The sequence below is a fragment of the Falco punctatus genome, assembly GCF_963210335.1.
Source record: "Falco punctatus genome assembly, chromosome: 8".
Taxonomy (NCBI): Eukaryota; Metazoa; Chordata; class Aves; order Falconiformes; family Falconidae; genus Falco; species Falco punctatus.
The window spans coordinates 2298707-2320689 of record NC_137588.1 but is presented as its reverse complement, the minus strand read 5'-3'; the positions used below and the strand labels follow the sequence as shown (position 1 = coordinate 2320689).

The 21983-nt window shown below is 38.8% G+C and overlaps 2 protein-coding genes across 2 annotated transcripts in view; one reads left to right on the top strand and one right to left on the bottom strand.

Moving 5' to 3' along the window:
- The window catches only part of DNAH7 (dynein axonemal heavy chain 7), a 112624-nt gene that overhangs the window by 6595 nt on the left and 84046 nt on the right, over window positions 1-21983 (bottom strand). The window contains exons 49-59 of the mRNA XM_080399345.1: window positions 19336-19469; window positions 18332-18667; window positions 15796-15922; window positions 14478-14672; window positions 11401-11493; window positions 5941-6117; window positions 4781-4942; window positions 3854-4054; window positions 2815-2976; window positions 1199-1384; window positions 337-474 (exon numbers count right to left, since the gene is read on the bottom strand). Of these exons, the coding sequence (XP_080255471.1) occupies window positions 337-474; window positions 1199-1384; window positions 2815-2976; window positions 3854-4054; window positions 4781-4942; window positions 5941-6117; window positions 11401-11493; window positions 14478-14672; window positions 15796-15922; window positions 18332-18667; window positions 19336-19469 (1911 nt within the window). The remainder of the gene's footprint in view (window positions 1-336; window positions 475-1198; window positions 1385-2814; window positions 2977-3853; window positions 4055-4780; window positions 4943-5940; window positions 6118-11400; window positions 11494-14477; window positions 14673-15795; window positions 15923-18331; window positions 18668-19335; window positions 19470-21983) is intronic.
- On the top strand, window positions 6067-11394 carry LOC308068550 (baculoviral IAP repeat-containing protein 5.1-like). The gene is given in 6 exon segments (XM_080399373.1): window positions 6067-7104; window positions 7106-7162; window positions 7164-7301; window positions 8353-8462; window positions 8807-8921; window positions 10411-11394. Coding segments are annotated over 6 exon segments (705 nt in total). The 5' UTR covers window positions 6067-6993; the 3' UTR covers window positions 10585-11394.

The window sequence follows — 21983 nt, the reverse complement described above, 5'->3', positions numbered from 1 at the left end:
ATTTTCCCCACGAAGTTTACAGGAACTCTGGTATCCCTGGATTGTACCTGGCTTACAGACCGGACTCAGACTGGTCCAGAAGTTGAAAACTGTTAAAAGCTGGGGTGGAGCGAAGATACACAAACTGACTATAGGATCACAGGAGCTGTTTCCTTAGGAAGCCAGTCAGGAAAAATACAAACCCCAAAGAGCCTTAAAAGATTCTTAAGTGGAAGAGTCGTTTCACCAGAATGGACATATAACAAAATAAGGTACAGTAAAAATCTGAACATACTAAAGCAGGGATAGAGTAGAAAGTTATAGTAAGACGGTGTGTAACTTTTACTCTTTACATACCTGTGTAAGAAGAATGGTATCAAATAACAGTTGCGTTTCTGACTGATCCTTGGTAATATCAGCATTTGCGTTCATTCCAAATATCTCCGGGGAAGGATTCAGTGGAAGTGTCTTTGTATATTCAATATAGCTTTGGTACTGAAAAGAAGAAAAAGTAATACTCTAGACCTCAAAGGAGATGCAGGAACGGCCAAAGAGCGCATCCCGGCTGCAAGCTGTGTCCCAAAGCCACCACAAACTTTCCTCAGGTGACAAATACATGTGACACTGCGGTATGGCAGGAAATACAGGGGCGGACTGTGCCTCACCAGTTCCTTTGGTCCATCCTCTTACCTCAAATTGGGATTGGCTTTGTTTAAATAATTTATGACAAAAATTCTGACAGCTGTTGAAAATTCTCTTACAAAATAAGATACCCAGGGGCTGCAGCCCCTTTCTAGGCCCACTGCTTGCCAGGTGCCTGAAGGCACACTGCTGGCAGAACTCTCCTTGCGTAACTCTCCCGTATGATAAATTAAGCTGATCACTATGGCATTTCTGCCTCCCTCAGGATGATCTTCAACTAATCCTGCTATGCCTATTTATAATGCTTTGGATTTCGGCAGGCGGTTTCTCCTTTATTGTCCCCTAATGTGCTGACTCACCCAGCAAAGTCAATGTAGTTAGTGGCAGCTGGGGTGGGTTTTTTACATCATTTCCATTTCTTAGAGGTCACTGAAACAAGTCCTAATAGAACGTGAGATTGAGCCACAAAAGCGAGCAGTGACAGCAGTAAGCGCTGAGGCACATAGCAATGCCAGTAAAGATAGAACTATTTTTAAAAAAATAAGCCATGGTAATTCTGTTGTTCTGGGATACTTACATCTCCTTCAGGAGGAGCAAAATAAAGGCCACTTGGATCAAATTTATAATCTACATTTGTAATGATTTCTGAGGAAAAGAACATGCTTAGAACACTACGGAGCGTACGCCGATCCCAGTCATCAGTGACTCTGCCACCGTAATTGCATTCTCCAATCATGTAGCAAAGAGCATCATACGGCACCTCCTGAAAAAAAACAAGAGAACGACCTGAGCGGCAGCCCAGCACGCTTCTGGCCAGCCACGGTGGCTACCATTGTCACTTAGTCATCCAGAATTCTCACTGCAAAGTTCAAAAGCTGTTATTTATTTCTGCTACTTCGTGCTTCTATCACTGATCTCCTGATCTTCAAACACTTTAATGATTAATCAAGCCACCCAGCATTGCTTCTTTTGAAGAATAATAGTACCAAAAATTTCCCTAGTAATGCAGCTGGAGCTCCCTGAGCACAAGCTTTTTCAAAATTACGTCTACTTGTTTGGCTATACATATTTCTAAAATAAAAGTATGCTGATACAGGGCCATAACTGTGCTCATATTTCTTTTTTTTTTTTAGACAATTAAATAAAAAATGCTTAAACTCTTGCAGTTGGGAGAAGCTGGACTCCTCTTAGGTGCACAAACGGAACAAATTCTAATGAGTGAGAAGAGATAAATTATTTACAGGAAGTCAGGGCAAGAGTGGGTGATACACTGCAAACTGGGACAAAGCAAACCAGTCAAAACAAGTACAAAGAAAGCTGTTTACGATGCACAAGATACTATCTTTTAGTAAAAAAAAAAAATAATGCTTCCCTGCCTGCTAGGCACTACCTTTAGCTCATAAGCTCTGGTCATACAATGGGAGGGCATCCCCCTCACCCCCCACTTCACTCTCCAGCAGAGAAAGAAACACCCCAGCTTCATGATGTTGCTTTCTCATGCTGAATGGCAATTTACGATTAACCACAGCGATAACCACAACCACTCCAGGCTGGCAGTGGTCTAAAAACACCCTCTTCCTGCCCCCAGCCATAACTTTTAACAGATTCTGGCTCCAGTGGGTTGCTTAGGAAGCTGGAACATGAAGAAGCAGTGTGTACTGCCAGCAGCTCCAGAGGCTGCAATGAAACACTGCCCAGCTCTGCTAACAGGGAAGGGAACATCACCTGCCCGTCTACTCAAACAGATCCAGGTTGTTACTAATCTGCAGCAGTGCAGGTCTAGCATTGCCCCTGTCGCTGGGTAACTCACAGTGAGCACTCAGGGGCTTAGTACTGGTTTGTACAGCTTGCAGTAACAGCACCAAGAGCTGAATCCACAGCTCCTGCCTAGAGACAGGGTAAGACTCCAACAAAAAGGCGACTATATGGAACTAACGCTGCTCTGTTTGGCACGGCAGCACTTTGAAATTTTGATTTGAAAGTTCCCACATTAGTTATATACTGTTCTATGTATCCACACACACGCACACATTACATATACATGGTACATTAACTACTTAAAATGAATGTGGTTAGCAGTATTGCAAGTAGATCTTGGTTTCTAATTCACTGGCCCCAGTGGCAGCACTCGGCCTGCGTTGGTACATGCACTGTCCTGGAACAGGACTGGTGAGCACTGGGAGGCTGCTGTACCTCGTATTGATCAAGGAAGATGTGCAGCTGCTGCACGCTGATGCGCAGGTCGGTCTCATTGAACTGGTACGGAATGTTCCACCCCAAGGGCCCAAAATTCCGCCTCTCTTGCACCAGCGCGTGGAAGAAGCAGAGGCCGTACAGCAATGTCTTGAACTCAGCCTTCAAAGTAAATGCAACACCATTAATAACTCATGGCTACTTCAAACCATTTCACTTTTTCTCACATCCCGCACAGCAGCTCTGTCTTTGAGTCACTCAACACCCAGCACCTCCTGCTCTACTGGTTATGAGTCAGGGGCAGCTGCTTGATATAGAAAAGCCTTCAGCAGCCAGTCATCAGATTGTCATAAGCATCACTTCTACTCTCTTAAACCCGTGTGAACCCTCAAAACAATTCCATTTTTGAAGTTATATACTCATTTATATGTGACTAATATACATGACACACAAAACTATGTTGTATGAGACCGTGTACCTATGGTTTTTTTTTTTTTTTTACACTATTGTATTATAAAACATTGTTCACACAATGTTTCTGTTTTGGAGGTTTTGTTTAGGTTCCGCCCTCCCCCCCCCCCCATTATCAAGATGGATTTCAGGTATTTAAAAAAAACCCTTCAGGTGGTAGGAATTTTTGTTTTTCAATCGAGACCATTTAGCAAAGTACTAAGTATATGACCTCATTTAGAAAAACTACATTAATTATAGAAAAATAAAGTAAAATATGCTTGCAAACAGACATCTAATTATGAAAAGAGTAGCTTTAAAAATAAAAGTTTTTCCCAGTCTTACTTCTTTTTTAAACTAGAGAACCGTAGTATTAATGCCGTATCACAAAATCTCAATTGAGAAGTAGGAGACTAGCAATAAAATAAAAATTACATTTACTTCACTATTGCCAGTAATCAAAACCAGTTTCACTGCGGTGGAAGACACTTATTTAACTGGGAAAATTCCCTCCCCCTCAGGCCTGCACACAGAGTCATCAGGGTCTGCTTATAACTGATTTACAAAGCTACAACACAACATTACTAACGGGTTTTCTGCAGCTGTTGAAAAAGTCAGGATCAGATATCGGGTCCATCAGGTACGAACGGGTGATATTGGCCCGTAACCCTTTCGGTGCTTCATTAGTCATCTTCACCCCGTGCTGCAGCACAGACACGGGGAAGGTGGCAGACGGGTAACTGGTGAGCCAGATTCGGAAATCCGGGTGTGTTGTGTCAGGGTTTAGCTCCTAAAATAAACACATACAAAACCAGACAATTGGAAGACACAGTAGATTAATATACACCTCAAGTGTTATAATTAAAGCATTTCTTAAGTAAGTGGGAAAATATACCACTGCAACATTTAACTTCTTAGATGCTTTCATGTGATTATAGTGAAAGTCACAATTATGAACAACCGCCATTCTACAGCTGGTTTACTTTTACTCAAGACTTCAGTATTTTTAACTAAAAGTTGTCTTCTTTGTGCATGTTTGTGGAATACATGAACAAAACCAAGGCCAAGCTCTCCACCACAAGAGCAATGGGATGAATACTTTGCCCACTGACGGCACTTACTGTCATTCAGCTGTTCCGGGAAGGGCTACAGTGACAATATGGACACAGCAGAAATGTGTTAAAATTTAACAAAGAGGGAACAAAGGAATTAAATATATACTAGCGCCTCTTCAGAAACCTGTGGCTTTCAAGAGTAGAATTCCTTAGCATACTGCCTTTCCGCAGCACTGGATGTACCAAAGCTCTCGGCCTGCAGAGCCTGTTGGAGCGGCTGGGATTTCCCACCGCGCCTGCGAGCACCCTAGTCCGGCAGGCAGAAGGACAATGACAGGATCAGTGAGTGATGATTTCCCTTCTCTAATGGGAATCCCCACCATGCATGCTATTTCAGTCACTTGTATGGTCAGATGTGCCTTCAAAAGTATTTATCAGAAGAAGAAAACACTTCTGTTTACCTCACAGACTCTTTCCAGTATTGGCATCCATGAAGTTGCTAGATGGCAATTTTGCAGAACTACCCAGGTTCCTTCCTTTACTGCCTTCTCGATCATCTTCATGGCTACGGGGCCTTGGCCTTGACCGAGTGACAGAGCGCTGAGCTTTGTGCCACCGTATCCCTGCACACAGACAGATGTTACAGGTAACGATAACATTGCCTGAACACACTAAACCTTCTGGTATGAGAGTTCACATCTATATGTACATTTGAACTAGTTCATCTACAGTATATTTTCAAAATACAGTTTAAGTCTTTTTTTTAAGTCATTCCAGTTGACTAAAACCTCTTACGTATCTTCCAGTGAAAAGCTCCGACTACGCATCCATTTCATCTGGAACTGGAAAATTCTGAAATACCCCTGGAAACAGTCCGGAACAGACTACAAAAGGCTCGATACGTGGGAAGCTTGGTGGCTGGAGCCTTGAAGCATGTCTGGCATTCTCAACAGCACAGGCTTCTGGCAAAATAACCATCAGGCAATGCAAGAAAAACATCTTGCCAGAAAACAGCAACGTTCTAGTATTAGAACAGTACTCTTCTGCATAACTGATTTAGGCTGTTAGGAATTTTTCGGTTTAAATACCATAATAATGACAGTCAAAGCCAACAAAAATCCGTACTTGAATTCTGAGGTATAAATGCCACCCGAGATCCGAAGGTCCTGTTACCACAGTGTTTATAATTAAGTAATATATTACATATAATGCCTGTCAGGAAAAAAATACCATTTTCAGGTAAGATTCCTTACAATGACTGTTTAACTCATTCACTATGCTTTTGTTCCGCTTTTCCATTTTTCATTTGAGATTACACAAACTAATTAAATACATCATGACAACACAACATTCTAAAAAATGCCAAAAACATTTAACATACAATTTCTTATGAACAACAGGCAAATTATTCGTTCCTAAAACCAATCCACTTGCATTAATTAGTGCTTTGTGTTAAAGAGAAGATGAGAGCAATTTTTACATGGTTTTGGGCAATTAAAACCAGGTTTTTGAACTTACTTCAGCATTTCAGCTTTTACTGAAATAAAGTTCTTTGCTTCATTCAAACACATGCATGCACACACAAGCATCATATTTTAGAAGTTTGGAGATACTGAAATACCTGATCATCAGCAAACTTCAGAAGGGCGGCCATGGGGTCAGCACCAGGAGAAAGTACAAATATCAGTGGTACACAGGAATGACTATCAGAAAATGCTTTCGACAAATCAAATGGAGGTGGCTCAATAAACGGATGGCCCAGGTTGTGAATGATAAATTCCTGCACCATTGGTATTATCTGAAAAAAAAAAAAAAAAAGGAAAAATAGAATTAAAGTGTCCTAGTTTTGTGTAAGAATTAACACGTATTACTCTAAACATTTTAATATAAATTTCAAGGACAGTATTCAAGCATGTAAAATTAGATACAAGTACAGTCGTGGAAGACTCAATGACTTGGCATGTGTAAATCAGGCAAAAAAAGATGCTTGCAGAGGGCTGAACCTGGCGGTGCCATGCAGGTGATCCTTAACCTCACTTCCCTCACCAATCTGGACAGACTAATGTGCTGGTACAGGAAGGCAGACTTTTTCTGCAATTACTCCATCTGTACTAAGGAGAGGATTTCAAACTTCAGGTCTCATAATGCCTTTCAAAGGTGTTAAGGTCTTGGCTTAGAAAACTGACGTGTACAGCAGTGTTGTACACACTGGTGTTCAAAATTCCTACTGAAGGTAACTGGGCGCTGTACGAAAATGAGAGACAATTCATAAACTAACAGCTTAGTATGTTTTGATCATGTAAACCCTTACAGATATAATTTTTTTAAATATCACCATTTATTCTATCTCTGGACACACTCTAGAATGTTTTACAACATCCACCTCCCCTTTAGAGAAATGCAACAGTACTTACAAACGTGGTATTAAGATTTAATCTCTAAACGTGAAATCCAAGAAACACTAAAGGTTTACAAATAGCAATGTTAATTGAACACTTTGGTCACAATCAGTATAATATTATTTAAAATTTTATATGTAAAATTGCTGTATTTGTAACTACAGTTTTATAATCTACACTTTTGTCATTTCAATTATAAAACTTGTTATTTTCATACTGCATTAACACAGGTACTTTCAGTTAATAAATATATAGTGTGACTGAGTACACAGAACATGGGGGGGGGAGTTTCAGTAGCTTCATTTGTCTTGATTGTCCCACTCAAACTCACCTGTGTTTTTACTTTAAAACTTCTTACAGCTGCGATGTGTCACCAATTAACACAATGCCTTAAATGTGAGAGCAGGAGGGAGGCTCTGGGCTATACTAACTGCAGGCTTTATAGATGGAGGCTCTCTTGAAAGAGCTTGGTTCGGCTTCTAAGCTCTTGAGTGATTTTAAAGATATGTATGAATATGAGAACCGTTTAAAAACCTTCACCAACTGGCCTTTTACAGAGAACTGCAAGTGCACTCCAGAAAATGTAAGTCTGAAAATGATGATTTTGACTATGCCTTGTTTTTTATATACTGTGCCTGAATGTGGAGTCATTAAGTATATTTGTGTTCAAGAAGAATTATAAGCCTCCACTAAGCCTGAAGAAAAGCTGAATACTCCAATTTTCCTGTTCCCTGCACAGAAATCCTGTAGTAGGACTAGCTTCTGTGTGTTCAGTTCACTAGTCTAGCTACATAATTGCATACAGATACTTTTCTTCTTTTAATTATCTTTTTGTTCTTTGCACTTAAAAGTTAGGTTTTCGTATTATGTAGTCTTTCTGACTGCAAATTTTCACTCATAAAAAAGAAGCCTACATTAGAAGAAGCATCTATGCATCTAGCCAGAAGGATGAAGTAGCAGAATGTTCACTGATTAGAATTCAGAAGTTGAAATAACTTAATTTTTAGAAAACTTAATGTTTATGTCCCAGCAGGCTTTGACTTAAGCATTAGAAAAAATCCAGCTGACTTCTACTTTAGCCCCACACATGAAACTTCAGGCTGGATCTCACATGAGTCACCCTGCAAGAGTTATCTGAGAAGGTGTGGAGTTTGGTAACTGAAACAAACCTTCAGTGTTCAGACCAGGTGTGTTTCTAAAGTGACAGGAAAACACAGAAGTCAGAGGTAGCATTTGACTCACGCGACTTACATTTGAAGGTTCCCTGTGTCCATGGTCTTATGCTATGGTTTTTCTCTGAAAATACGCTCAAGTTCTGTCTGCGGCAGATCTCATGCACTGCTACTGAAATGCCTCGTAGCATGGCATCTGCTAGAGCCTTCCGGCACAACGAAGCCACCTGGCAGGCTGTAGATACCACAGCTAGGCAGAAATCCCTTCACTACTTGTAGTTTACCCCTTGTTCCTTGTTGCTTATTTACCTGCTTGCAATCCTCGCACACTTAAAACTTGTTTTATAGCCTGATAGACAGCGTGGGGAAAGGCAGCCCTTCCAGGCTCTCAGCAACAGCTTGCTGATGTGGACAGGAGCGGGGTGTTGGCCGGGGCTCTAACTGCTGAACTGTCGCCTGCAGATGGCAAAGGCGGGCTTTGTCCACTGCCCAAACGCAAGCGAACCCGACGTGGCAATGTGTTTCTTTTGCTTGACAGAACTGGAGAGCTGGGAACCAAATGATGACCCACGGTAAGCACAGATGTAACAATGTTCTTGAAGTATCCTCCAAACTTCTCTGAGGATATCACCTTACTCACTGTAGTATTACCAGTTACTCTGTAACAGTTCACAAAACGGAAGGTTTATCTTTCCCAGTAACCTTGCACTGGTTCAACTAGCTTTTGTCCGAGATATTACCTGTTTCAGACAGATATATCTAATCAGATAGAGAATAAAATCTATTTTATATGTTTTCTGTATGATCTTTTTTTCTACTGATGGACCGAAGTACTGAAGAGACCTGTCAAGATGCCATCTCCTCAAATGCAACTTTCATGCTTTTAATATGTCCTTATTCTGGATTTCTGTTGCAGGGAAGAACACACCAAACGTCAAAGCTGTGGCTTTTTAACCCTTTCTAAGCACTTTGATGACCTGACAATGGAGGAGTACTACACGCTGGAGATGACACGGCTGAGAACCTTCCTTGTAAGTATTAACCAAATAATTTTAATGTAAGATTCAAAACTAGAATGTAAACAAGAACTTCCATTTCTCAACTTTTCCAAACATCAGTGAGGAGTGATTGTGTAAGGCTAGAACATGACTTATTCTGAAGCAGTGATTTACGTGCATTATTGGCTAAGAAATCTGCACCCAAACACTTCAGTGTAGTCCACTGCCTCACTTCTGAAGGAAAACCTGTTTCCTTTAGAAAGGTTATTAAAGCAGAAAAAATGTCTTGGGTGCAATGACCAGTCTGTCAATGCAGGAAGCTGTACAATGAGCTGCCCTCTCTCTCAGGAGGCATGAACAACACATATGAAAAGATAAAATTTGACCACATTGTTGCTTCACATGTCCCGTTTTACATGTAAATCAGTCTAATTGGGCTTTCAAACTTTAAAGCCAATTTCAAATGACTTAGTTATCCAGTTTTACTCTTCCCCACTTCTGGGATTTCATGCATGCCATAGTGCTGACATGTATCACAGATCAGCTGATCTTGATCAACTAGTTGAGGCAGCTCAGTTCTGTGTGCTTCTGTATATGACCCCTAATCCTATATATATATATATATATATATATAAAAAAATAAAATATATACTCCTATGTAAGAATCAAGTGCACCACGTTCCCTGATGAGGCACAGCAAAGGTTCTGCATCTTACTTCCTGATGGGTTTGCACAAATAAGATCTTTGCTGTGCTGATAATGTTCTGTATTGAAAATACACCTGGTGACTGGCAAGGTGAAGTATTTAAGTTCCTCATACAACAGACTCAAGCACTTAAAAATAGGACCATGTGCTGCAGTGGGCACAGTCTGGTATCTTAAAAGGTGGACTAAGTGAGAAGACTGTTATCTAACCTGAACAGCAAATCATTCAGCGCAGCATTCCAAGGTACAGAAAGCATCTTGGCCATAACATTACTTTATTTCAAAGTACAGCATATGGAAAACTTGAAGCAGCAGCTTCAAGTGGGGAGACCCTTTTGTCTCCAAGAATACTGTCACCAGTAGCTCGGAGGGCTTTGCACTAGGGCTGACCCAGCACGTGCTCTGCCATCTTGAAGCGCTGATACCCTAATGCGTTCTGAGAAGTGAGATCACACCTCTTCACAGAGAAGAGAATCACAAACTTAAGTGATCCCTCCCTGATGTGACATAAAATAGAGCTAAATAGTAGGTTCTCAATTTACTTCAAAAGTACGCCAGACATTCCCAGAAGTACTCACTGAACTGAGCCCTACTGGCAAGGCTGGTGGATTCCGAGTCCCTGGAGCCACGCACCTGAAGGATCTGCCACGCTGCTCTGGACCATCCAGACAGCAATACTGCTGACCACAGCCAAAAGTAGACTTCTAAGCTAGAACTGCTGGCAGACAGGTGGGGTTTTGAGGATCTAAGTTTTGAATGTAGCTAACTATAGTTAAACTGCTCAATTGAAAGTCTCAATCTTTTGCTTTGCTTTAAGTGCAAAACTGGCAGAAGCATAATAAACTCTTTCGAAGAAGAAGTCGCTGCAACTAGGCAGCGTCTTGTGGATAACTTTGTCTCCAAGCATCAGTACACACCACCGCAGCCTGCGCCTCTCCACGCCGATCCTTCTGAAAGCTCATACCACCAGGCAGAAAAAATCCAGAAGTGAAATGTAAACTCTTGACTCTAAAAAGTTTCTCCTTTTTATCCCGTACAAATGTTTATACTGTTATCTGAGTACTAATATATGGCTAAACAGCTGTGTGAGGAAACGTAGAGAATTCCTTTCACAGGCTCTCTGAGGCAGAGGTCCTGACAGTTTATGCTAATTCCTACCTTTTATAATGTGCTTTGTTGTTATGGCTAGGTGTGGACTAACAGTCCCACTAACCTGTGAATATATGAAAAATGTCTAAGCAAATTACTTATATGCTGGTTTGTAGTAGGCTGATTTTTTTTTTTTTTTGAATAAAGATTCCCAACTATGAGCACCTTTTGTGATCTGTGCCACATTCAAACCTCACAGCCAGACAGACTCAAATCAGAATAGTTCTGCTTCAAAACACTTTCCATAGAGCAAAATGGATCTGTCTGCAATAATTGCTGCCTTTAGAGCACCTACATTATCTAAACTCCTGCTTACCATTAAATTACCTTCCTGGATCAGACAAAATTTATCATAGTGACATCCATCAAAAAAGCTAGGCAGGCACAAATAGCAGGTGTACTGAAAAAGGACAGTCACAAGGAGGAATAGCTCTGGGGTTTTTGGTGTGTATGTGAAACTAAAAAAAAAAAAACCAAAACAAACAAAGGCCTAACAATTTCTTAACTATTTCAAACTTTAAAAAAAGAAAAGTCTCATTAATTCTGATTTTCCTTTATGAGAGACTGTTGTAGACACCATGGCTGAAATACACACTTGCAAATACTTTTGGTTTCAAAGATGGACAGACCTTGAGTAAGGTAATAGTTTCATACGTACTTTGTCAGGTCTCAGGCAGCGAATGATGAGCATCCTTTGGAACTCCCCCAACTTGTCTTGCCACTCTGCAGGAAAAGTCTCACGCTGGGGATCCTAAAAGCATATACATGTCAACGTTCTTTAAAGCATTTGTGAATTACCTATGACAGTGAATTATCTTTCAACTTGACACATGGAACCATGATGTATTTTTTAATTAATCTACAGAAATGGGGTTGGCATGCTTAAAGCTTTTAAAAAACCCCCACAAAACACTTTAAATGTATGTTTATCTGAGAAGCTTCTCTTACAGCAAAGAAGTTAAGAGTAATCTTTAAATCTCTAAAAGGTAATATTTCAAAGTCCTTCCCTAGAAAGAAGAAAAGGAATGAAGTGGAGGAATCCTGAAAATGTACTTCACCACCTCCTTTCTGTTAGAACTGAATTACAGTGTCAGCTTTCAATGTTACAATGGTAACAACATAATCAATGACAATCACATTACACGGTAACTAAGAGTTAGGCTGCACCTGAATGCAGGAAAACAAGAATTGGAAAATTAAGTCAAACAATGCAGCAGAGAGCTTAGTTTGTAAATGTTGGATGAGTAACCCAGCTGTTATTGCAGTTATCAGACTGGGAAGGGCAGCTGTTGTGTGGCATGTTAATTTCTGGTGAGACTGAAGTACAGTGCCAGCTAGGTATGCCTTTCTGGAAACTGGTGTTACAGCTCTGCTGGGGAGCCTCTGGGGCTTGTTGTAGAGGGCTGGGCACAGAGGTATGCAGACAGACCTGCACAAACGGCATTCTGGGCAGCTTTGATTTAGCAAATCAAACTATGCTGGAGCTTATGTTCTGCTAAGGGTCTGCAGCCTGGCCCCCAACATCTAGGGGCACTTAGTTTCAGACTGAAATCTAGAATGCTCCATTATTTTTATATTAATAAATGGGGGAAACAGGTACCCCAGAATTACATCTATAGCAGCTGTTGAAGGGTTTTAGCTAAAAAGTTGCAAGTTTTTTGGGAAACAGAGAATCAGGAAATGCTGAGGAGTTAAGGTTATACTGAAGACTCCATTGAGTTGTGCCACTGTGTCAAACTCTTGACTTCACCGTGAGAAAAGCTGTATCAGTAACTTTGAGACGAAGTCAACCATCCAGATGAGAAGTGAGTTTCTGTCCCTACTCCAAGATACTCAATACAACTTTAGATAAAATACATGGAATCCTTGAACTGGAGGGTTGAAGTTGGGTCTTCCCTACTTCTGGAAGCAACCTGATCTACAACAGTAGGAGGAGAAAAGTGCATCTCAAACTTTTTTGAAAAACATTCATATTCAGTGCTGATGACAAAGTGGCTCAAGCAATGCTGGTTTTGTGCCCTGTCTCTTTAACACACATGCATACGGGACTGAAACAGCCCTTCATTTAAATCTGTGTGTCGCTCACAAGACAGAAAAGGAGCTGGTTGCATGTTACTGGAGAAGAACTACACTGGTGATAAAAAAAAACCCAGCCATCAAGAAGGAAACTTCTCCAAAACCCATTAACTAGCATTTTTTGAAAATTCTAGTACATTCACCTTAAAGTACTAGTATTAAAGCTAGATAGGTAATGAAAATGTTTTCACACAACGAGTAAAAGGCATAGCAAGTCTTCTGTGCCAGGACCGTGATAGATAATAGGATTCCTTTTGATCTAGCACTCAGTAACTGAATGTTCCTGGCTTCAGTGTTACTGTTTATTAGATTCTTTGCCAGGTAACTGATGACCTGATTCTATAGATCTCATTTTATTGAATGCCGCTTAAAGTAATTCATATTTATTTCACTTTGGCTGTGTGAATGCACACAGCTATCACACACATCTTGACTCTTTACTTCTGAAAGTCAGCACCTTTCATTTATATTAGGCATTGCTTTAAAAAGCTGTAATCCCAAAGTGCATAATGAAGTAATCCCCTGCCTCAACCTCTTTTTCAAATGCCATCATTTCTCTGTTGGTTTTCTAAGTGCCTATTTCCCAGAGAAGCCCTCAAGGTGCTCTATCTTTTTGTAAATGCCCAAGGAAAGCTTTATCTCTGCTATTTGCCTGTTTCCTGCAATGCACACAACTGAAGGAGCTGCAGCTGCTCGAGTTCTGTAATGTTTCTCACTGTATGCTTATAGCATTTCCAACCAAAAAAAAAAAAAAAGCATTCTTTTCCTCTCTGTATACTTTAAGGCCCTTTTTAAACAAGAAAGGATTTCTAAATCCTTGACATTTACAAAGAAAAGTTTCCACAATCTTTTTGAAATGGGGTAAGAAGTCCTGGGTCATTTGACTGAATATAGGCGATAAATTTTCATCATTTAACGATGATGCGAGAAAAGTGGCTCATTGGCCAGTATTATCTGAACATGGAAGTGGTTATGGCCAGATATGGTGCAAGCAGGAAAGAAAGATAACTTTTAAAAGTATTTGTCCAGTAGGTATATCTACAATGAACATATTGATTATGAATCTGCATATCAAGAAGCTGAAGGGGGGAATATGATAAAATTAGAAAAGGAGTTAACAGTAAGATTGAAGATGAAGCAAGTGCCCAAAGGTGGAATAAAATTAATCTAAAGAACTTAGATTTTAAGGAAACAGTGATGAAGTTAGATAAAGACCAAGTCATTAATGCAAAGATCATCAGGTCACTGTGAGAACAGGGAATCCCATGTCTCCAAATCCCAGTCTCGTTTCTCTACATGGCAGTAATTGTTTTTTCAACACTTACCCAGGAAAGCAGCATGCTACATAATAGCATGATAAGCCATCCTCAAAGCATGGTAAACGAAAGTATAAACTGACAAAGGACAGTGTTGCCTTACGTTTAGCAAATTTCACTATTACCTTGCCACATCCAAATTCAATTCAGACCATGACTTGCTCTTCAGAAGCCACCTGACAAATTGCCAACAGTCTACTACTACACACCATTTGCTTAAATATTTACATTCATATATGTAAGAACATGCCATGTAAAATGACAGCACTTTCTTTTCCCCAAATAAATATTTACAATGTGTTAATTAGCATATGAATGCACGCAATCAGGAATGTAAACATACCAAGCTGTCATATACCAATTTCCATCCATCCTTCAGTCGCATAAAATCCTTACGGATGTTTGTAAAGCATGGCAAGTCTTCTAGTCGACAGATTTCATCCCATGATTTTGGAGGAAGCCAGGTACATGGATTAGAAAAGGGATTGTCCAAACCTATGCCTCCAGTCAACAGAAACTTCCACTCATTTTCATCAATCTACAAGGAAAAACACTGCTCTCAGGACTAAATAAATAAAATCAAATGGTTTTAGTACATTATCTAGGAAATCAATACATTTATCTGAATTCTTGCGTTAGTTGAAAAGGTTTCTATACAATTACTAAAAGCTTATTTCCAAAGTATTCAGTGTCTGGTTTTCAGTTAAACATGAATTTAAGGAATCAAAAAAAAAAAAGAACATAGGAGCCAATGTCAGGATTCATCTGCATTACTAACTTGGGGAATGAACAATGTTAACTGATGAGATTTTTAGACCCATTCTTCAAATCCCAAAATGTTGAAGGAAAAAATACTGGAGGTATTTTAGGGAACTAAGCATTTTGCAACCTTCTCCTATAATGCAAGTCTAAATAGGAAAGGAAATATCAGTCTATCACATCTCATTCCTTCCTCAATACTACTTTATCTCAGAATTTCTCTGATGGCTTGAATTTGTAAGTTGAAGTTCCTGTGAATGGAAAAACGGTGTCCCATGATTATTACTGTCAGCTCTTGAAAGAATTCATGTCTATGTATTCCCAAATACAAAAATTTTGAAAGTTTCTAAAATTTTAAATGTTCTCATATTACACTGAAAGAAAATAAATTACTCCAAGCAACCACAAGTACTGCTTTGCAGATGATACTGTTAAAATGCATGTATTTCATTATGATTCAAAAAATCCTGTAAAGATATTTCATAAAGAATTAATACAAATTAATAGAATTCAGTAGGTACAAGTGTTTGATTTTTGAGGAATTTATGCAAAAATAAACAAATTTAGCACCTCAAGTGAAAAAGATAAACAAAATAAGTAAAATTTTACAGAGTTCACTGTAAGAATAACAGAGGCTGGGCTTTGGTTTAAGTAACACTTAGAAAAAATGTTACCTAGCTCAGTTTTGCCATACTTGTTTGTTATATATTTATTCTAGGAAATCTTTTTTCAATGCTTATAATTGCTTATTTAAATGAAAATAAAACACGACAAAATTGAGGCTTAAGTAACATAATTATATATAAACTTACTTTTCTATCTATCTATTTCTATTATTGATAATTTGTATAGGCAGTTTAATATATATCTTATCAAACTGCAAACTGTTTTTAATTACTGACCAATCCTTCATGTTTCAGGAGATTCACAGTGAGACAAAAAGAGAAGAGCAGCTTGTCCTTTTCAAAGAGGGAGCGACAGACATTGACATAAAGTGAGTAAGTAAAATGATCCTTGAGAATCTTCAACCTACAAGTGGCAGAAAAAGAACACCCTTCCATTAGCATCATTCCAAAGAGCGTGCACTCTGGCAACCTATTACAAACCATTTAGATCTCCTTTGTTCTAACACACTCTCTGGTCAATTACCCCAAAGCAATCATTAAATGCATGTACCATTTTGTGAGCAAAAGAACATAAAAAACATTTAAGTTCTATTACATCTTAGTAACACGGTTGATTTTCAGAGGAAGTGAGAAGTCCCTTTTAGGAGGGGCAGAAAGAGCAGCAATTTTAAAATTCATTATGAATATAAATGCCAGGGCCAAAATCAAAACAGTCCATCTATAAAGGTTATCTGAAATATGCTTCCCATTCTACAGAGTATTTTCCTTAATACACGATAATACAAATATATTTAAAGCTGTGATTTATTATCAACTGTTTCCTTTAAATACAAAGCAAGGAGGCCATCTATTGTATTATAAAGGTTTAAGTTTGAATACCTTGAACACCTAGTCAAAATAAGGAAAAGTCCATTCGGGTGGTTAGAAATGCAGTGTCTGAATTTGCACAGCTACTTCAAATGCTTCTTGCAAAGGACTAACAGAGAGGTGAAGAGGTGCTGTGGCTTTTTTCCAACTACCTAGGTCACCAGTCCCTTGGCAGGAAGCTACCTGAACGGTATTCCTGCAGTTCAGACATCGTGATCATTCAGAAACCTAAGTGTGATCTATTACAATTAAAAAGTGGAAAAGCTTCTGGCACAAGATCAAGATTGAGAGCAAGCTATGTTGTTTGACGCTTTTCAGTCTTGTGTTTCAATCTATTTTCATTTTCTTCCATTCAGCTACCACTGATCATTTTTAATAATATTACAGTAATATGTAAATGTCCCTGAATCTTTATTAGCATTTTAAGTCCTTTCAACACTTCTGATTCCTCGTCATACATATATATTTACCATTCATACACAAAATACTGACCTAAAGATGGCCATGAAACAAAATAACTTTCCTCCTTGCAGAAGTATGTTGTGCATGAGAAAAGAATGACTGAAAATCTCAGCACAGAGTCTGTAGTAAAAAAATGTCTGACTAGCGAAGATCACCCAAGACAAACAGTCTTACATGAATTAGTTCACAGAGACTCTCCCGTAAGCCTGCCTCCCCCTGCCTTCGCTGGGCAAAATCACCAAAACGGGCTTACAGCGATCACTCCCTGGGCATGCATACTGTCAGCTGGAATTCAGTCCCGTATCTTTCTATCTGTGCTGACAGAAAGGTTCTGAATCAAAATGAGATTATTTATTGCTTACTTTAGGCATACAGGAGGGTTTTTTTTGAGATACGAAAGATTAATATTTAAAGAGCTAGGTTTATAGAACACAGATTGCCTTATTGATAAAAGGCTACCTTGAATGTAGTTCCAAATATGGTACCAAAATACTAAGGTCTGACTTAAATGATTAGTAGCTACATCTTTGATAAAAGTTAGGCTGGACTTAGATTGCCCAGACCTTAACTAAATTCTAATGAAAAAATAATCTTCATAACCAGTATGCCACTAAAATGAACACTAAACACTATTCAAATAAAATATGGACAGTAATGAATAATTCAGAAATTGCCATTTGCAATATTAAGTAGAAAAATTCTATATATAGAAACTGGGAGAGTACTTTCCCTCTCCCATCCTTTGCTCATTTGATGAACAGGCAAGTAGCTAAGTAATAGAGGCAATACTCCAGGATTTGAAGATGAAATAAAGCCCCTAAGTAGAATTTAGTAACTGAAGTAATAAAACACTGAAAAAACCCTTTCTTTAAACAATCTGTGTGTAGATAATTCACTTGAATTTTGAATAATCCTAACATGACCACAATTGTGAGGTCCATCACATGTAAAATAAAACTCAGATCATTAAAGCTTGCAGTTTCTCCTGTTCTCATGAACAAGTTGGAAGAGGGAGGGACACCTTAAGTATAAAACAATAATAAAAAAGTAAATGATTGGGTTAATAATTACTGCCTTGCACACTCTACAGCCAAGAGCCCCAGTCACAAGACTTCACTCTCTCTCATAAGTTACGTGAAAGTTTCCTGTCTGCTTCTTGAAGACATACAAAGTCACTACATCAAACATAAAATGAAAGCAAGCGGACCATTCTTATCTAACTGATACTTTGCCATTTCACACACAACTCGAGGTACCAATTACTACATAGAAATATTAGAATATGCAGCACTTGTAATACACTGTGCCATTTTGATACTGTGAGTAAATTATTTTCCAGAAAAATATCTGACATAGTTCTGTACCAAAAAAAAAGTAATTTCCTAAATGCAGTGCCTGAGACTATACACTTTGGAGAAATGACTGTAGCGTTTCTGAGGTAGCTATATGTCACCAATTACAAATGGTGAATTATTGCTCTTACCTTGTTTGTAAAGATTCTGATTGTTCTGAATTATCTATAGACATGATGAAAAGGTTAATAAACCACATGAGTGAATACTGGTACATTGGCTCAATGTTGGCTAGATCAGCAACAGAAAAAAACAAGATTGACGAATGGATAGCAATAGGACGATAGCCCATACGAGCAGCATCAATCTTCTTTTCTGTCTCTTCAGCTATAGCTTGCTTTTCAGAAATCTCATTAGCCAGAACTTTGGAAGAAGACAGTATCTTGATAGCAGTTTCATCCTCCAAAATATTTCCTTCTGAGGCTGAAAGAACTTCTAAAATCTTGTCTTCTATTTCTTTTAGCTGCCTAAAATAATATACAAGATTTTTCATGTGTGAGAGTTACAGCTGTTTTCCGTTAGCTTCTATAAAACAAGACAACGTGTAGATTCTATTCATGGCATGCAACATACATAACAAAACCTTTTTTTCTTACTGAACATCCTCTTAAATTTCTGAATAAATTATCCACTTTCAGGCTAAAAATGGATGGCAAAGGAAGGAAGTGACAAACCGCTTTGAATACTGCATATTTCGTGCTTTGACCCACGGAGAAAGATACCTTTGTACACAATGAAAATATTTCTGAAACACAACCTGATCAGAATTTGTGAGGGTAGCAAATCACATGCCAACATTATGGAAGGGATGCATAAAAACAGAGGACAGGATCAAGAGTCACATTTTGTAATTACACAACCTGCCATTCAGCTCTTTAACATTCTCTCATATTCCCAGAAACAGGACACCGTGTCAGAAGAAGAAAGGCCCAACCAGCAGGAATACGAGTAAGAGCATGCATCCAAATCGGCCCAAAAACCAAAGAGAAGCCTAAGTTTGGGCCTTCAAAAATAGCACTCTTGAGCTTCCAGTTAAACCAAACAAAACACTGGTCTCTGAAATGTATTTCCCGTGACTGCATTTCCTTTAACTACAACCTGCTTCTACCCCTAGGAAGGGAAGTTATCTTGATACCTTTTATTCTCAACCCCTTGAAGGATGAGGGCTTGTTTTTCTTCTTCAAGATCTGGCCTTTCTCTTGCAACTACAATTCCAAGCAGCTGATCCTGCATTCCTTCTGAAGTTATCATGAAGTTCAGTAATGTTACCTGTTAGAAGAAATATTTTTTTGAAAGATAGCATAATTACAGTCAGATGCAATTAAAATGCTTCTTCATTTACAAGATGAGGTTTGTATTATGTCACATAATATGCTCAACCAAACTCTGAGAGCAAACGAAGTCTAGCTGAGGGTTTAAGGTGATGCGTTGGAAAGCTAACTCGAAGATTAACCCAGAAAGCTAACCATAAAGGAGATGTGACAAGAACCTATAGAATTTCTTTCTGTTCCTCAAAATTACACTGAAACTTTGAACATCAGTGCTTCAGGTGATTGGTTCATATAACGTGAATCGGCACATCTACATGCAGGAGGGGTATTGCCCATTTGGTACCTGTATGCATCAAGCAGCCTTCACAGAGAAAGCAGTACTTCTATGAATGGAAGATTCAACTTAATGTACAGATTTTGTAAATAAATTTGATATTGTTTGTTTTCCAGAATTGCTCCAGCTGAACAACTCAGCACAAAGGGAATGCTGGCACGGTATTTTGCAAAAATTAAGATAAAGACCAGGCAGATCACGGTTTATGGTGTTTAGAAGCTTTCCACCCATAACATTTTTGCGGCTTTCATAAAGAAAGTGGTAACATACATGCCAAAGTTGTGCTTCAAACTACAATTGCCTCTGCCATGTATGTTTTCTCTTTAATGGCCTCGTTCACATGCAATTTGTGGTGTTATTACAGGGATATTTGTATCCTAGAATTAGGATAGCATCATGTTCTCTTTTTCATGAGAAAATAAGTGATTGGGAAAAACAAATTGTTTAAAAGAATTCCAATCCCATGACATATTTATAACGAATCCAGAAAAACCCACACAGTCCTGCTGAAGAATTGATGGAAACGTACAATATTCTATGTGAGAAAGGGAAGGAACACATTACCAGCAGAAGGCTAGAAAACAGTTTGATGCAGTTTGACTTCAAAACCAAAATAATCTACTTATCGATCATCAAGACTGATGAAAGTACTGGTTTTAATTAATGTAATAGTGACTACAGATTCTCTTTGGGATTTTTTGTTGGGTACAGGTATCAGTGACTTGTGTTTCGGAAGAACATTTGCCTTGAACATAGTGATCAGTGAGAATATGGAATGCCTGTGAAGTTACTTTGTCTTGATCTGCTTCTGCCACTAATAACACCTGAAAGGTGTCCAAATACTTGACGCTTTTATTCATGAGCTTTGCTTGTAAAGTTAGGAGGGGTAGTATTTTAACTTTCTTAAAATAACATCACTAATATTTTTTGTTACAGTAAGCCTCAACTGAAAAAAAATTGAGAGCAGATTGAATATCACACTGTTCCTTCAGACAGGAATTTTGAGACGAGGTTCAGTTCTATATGACACTAAGAATCAGTAAGATTTCACAAATGGCCCACTTCTTCATGTTATTTAACAACTTCAGTAATGGAAAAACGTAAGAGGGACCTAATGTTTCAGGTGTTCTATGGGCTGCATTTTCCTTCATCAACATAACAGGCCATTACTCTAATCAAAGACCAGTGGTTATCTAAAAGCACGACTGCTCAGCTCCAAGCAAGAAGTTAACAACATTAACAATAAACAGTTACGACTTAGCTTCCCGTGGGAGCTGCCATGCTCTGGAGGTGGCCTGGCTCAGGCGTTAGAACCTCAGAGGTCTAGCACTAACTGATGCCTACAGGCTATGTTTCTCCTTGGTCCCTGAGGGACAGAGTATTTGCTAGGGACAGGAATAAGTTCACCTTTCCCGCAGCAGTGCGGAAAATCATCTGATTTTTTTTTTGGTGGTTTATACAACATTTGATCAATAATTTTAGAAACAAACAAAAAAAAAAGCTACTCACTGCAAATACTTATCTACGTAGTGTAGATACATCTGAATCTATGACCTAACGTCACTTTGCAGGCTTCACTAGGTAAGGCACATCAGATTTCAGTATGATACACTAACCACACCAATTAACATTTTCCCTGGACTCATTTCATTAGCTAGCTCCTGAATAATCCTCGGGACAAATTCACCAATGGATATCAGAACTAGCTTCAGACCAAGGCATTTAGATACTACTTTTCTGCCTCCTGCTCCCTGTACGTGAGCCACCTTACTCAGGTAGCTCAGCAGCCTGTGGTGCAGCTGGCAGTATACCCAGCCATGTCATGAAGCAACTGCTCCTCATTAGAGAAATTAACATTCTATGTCTGACTGCATGGGTGACTAGAGAAGAGTCATCTCTAGAAACTTTATATTCTGAGGGAAGGAAAAAAAGAACAACATATTGACTGTTGATTGGCAACTAGGAGATTTTAATTGTCTGTTAAATAAACTTTTCCTAGGAAAGAACCTTCATCCAGCTTTTAAATGTATACGTGCTCTAAGAATAAAACTTTTGGATGTTATCTTCCTTTCATATTTTATCCTTTTTCCTGAGCATGCAGCTAATTACCTTCTTCGATAAAAGATCAATGTCTAGCTGATTTGATGTGCATTGAAATGAACAAAAATTATTCCATTT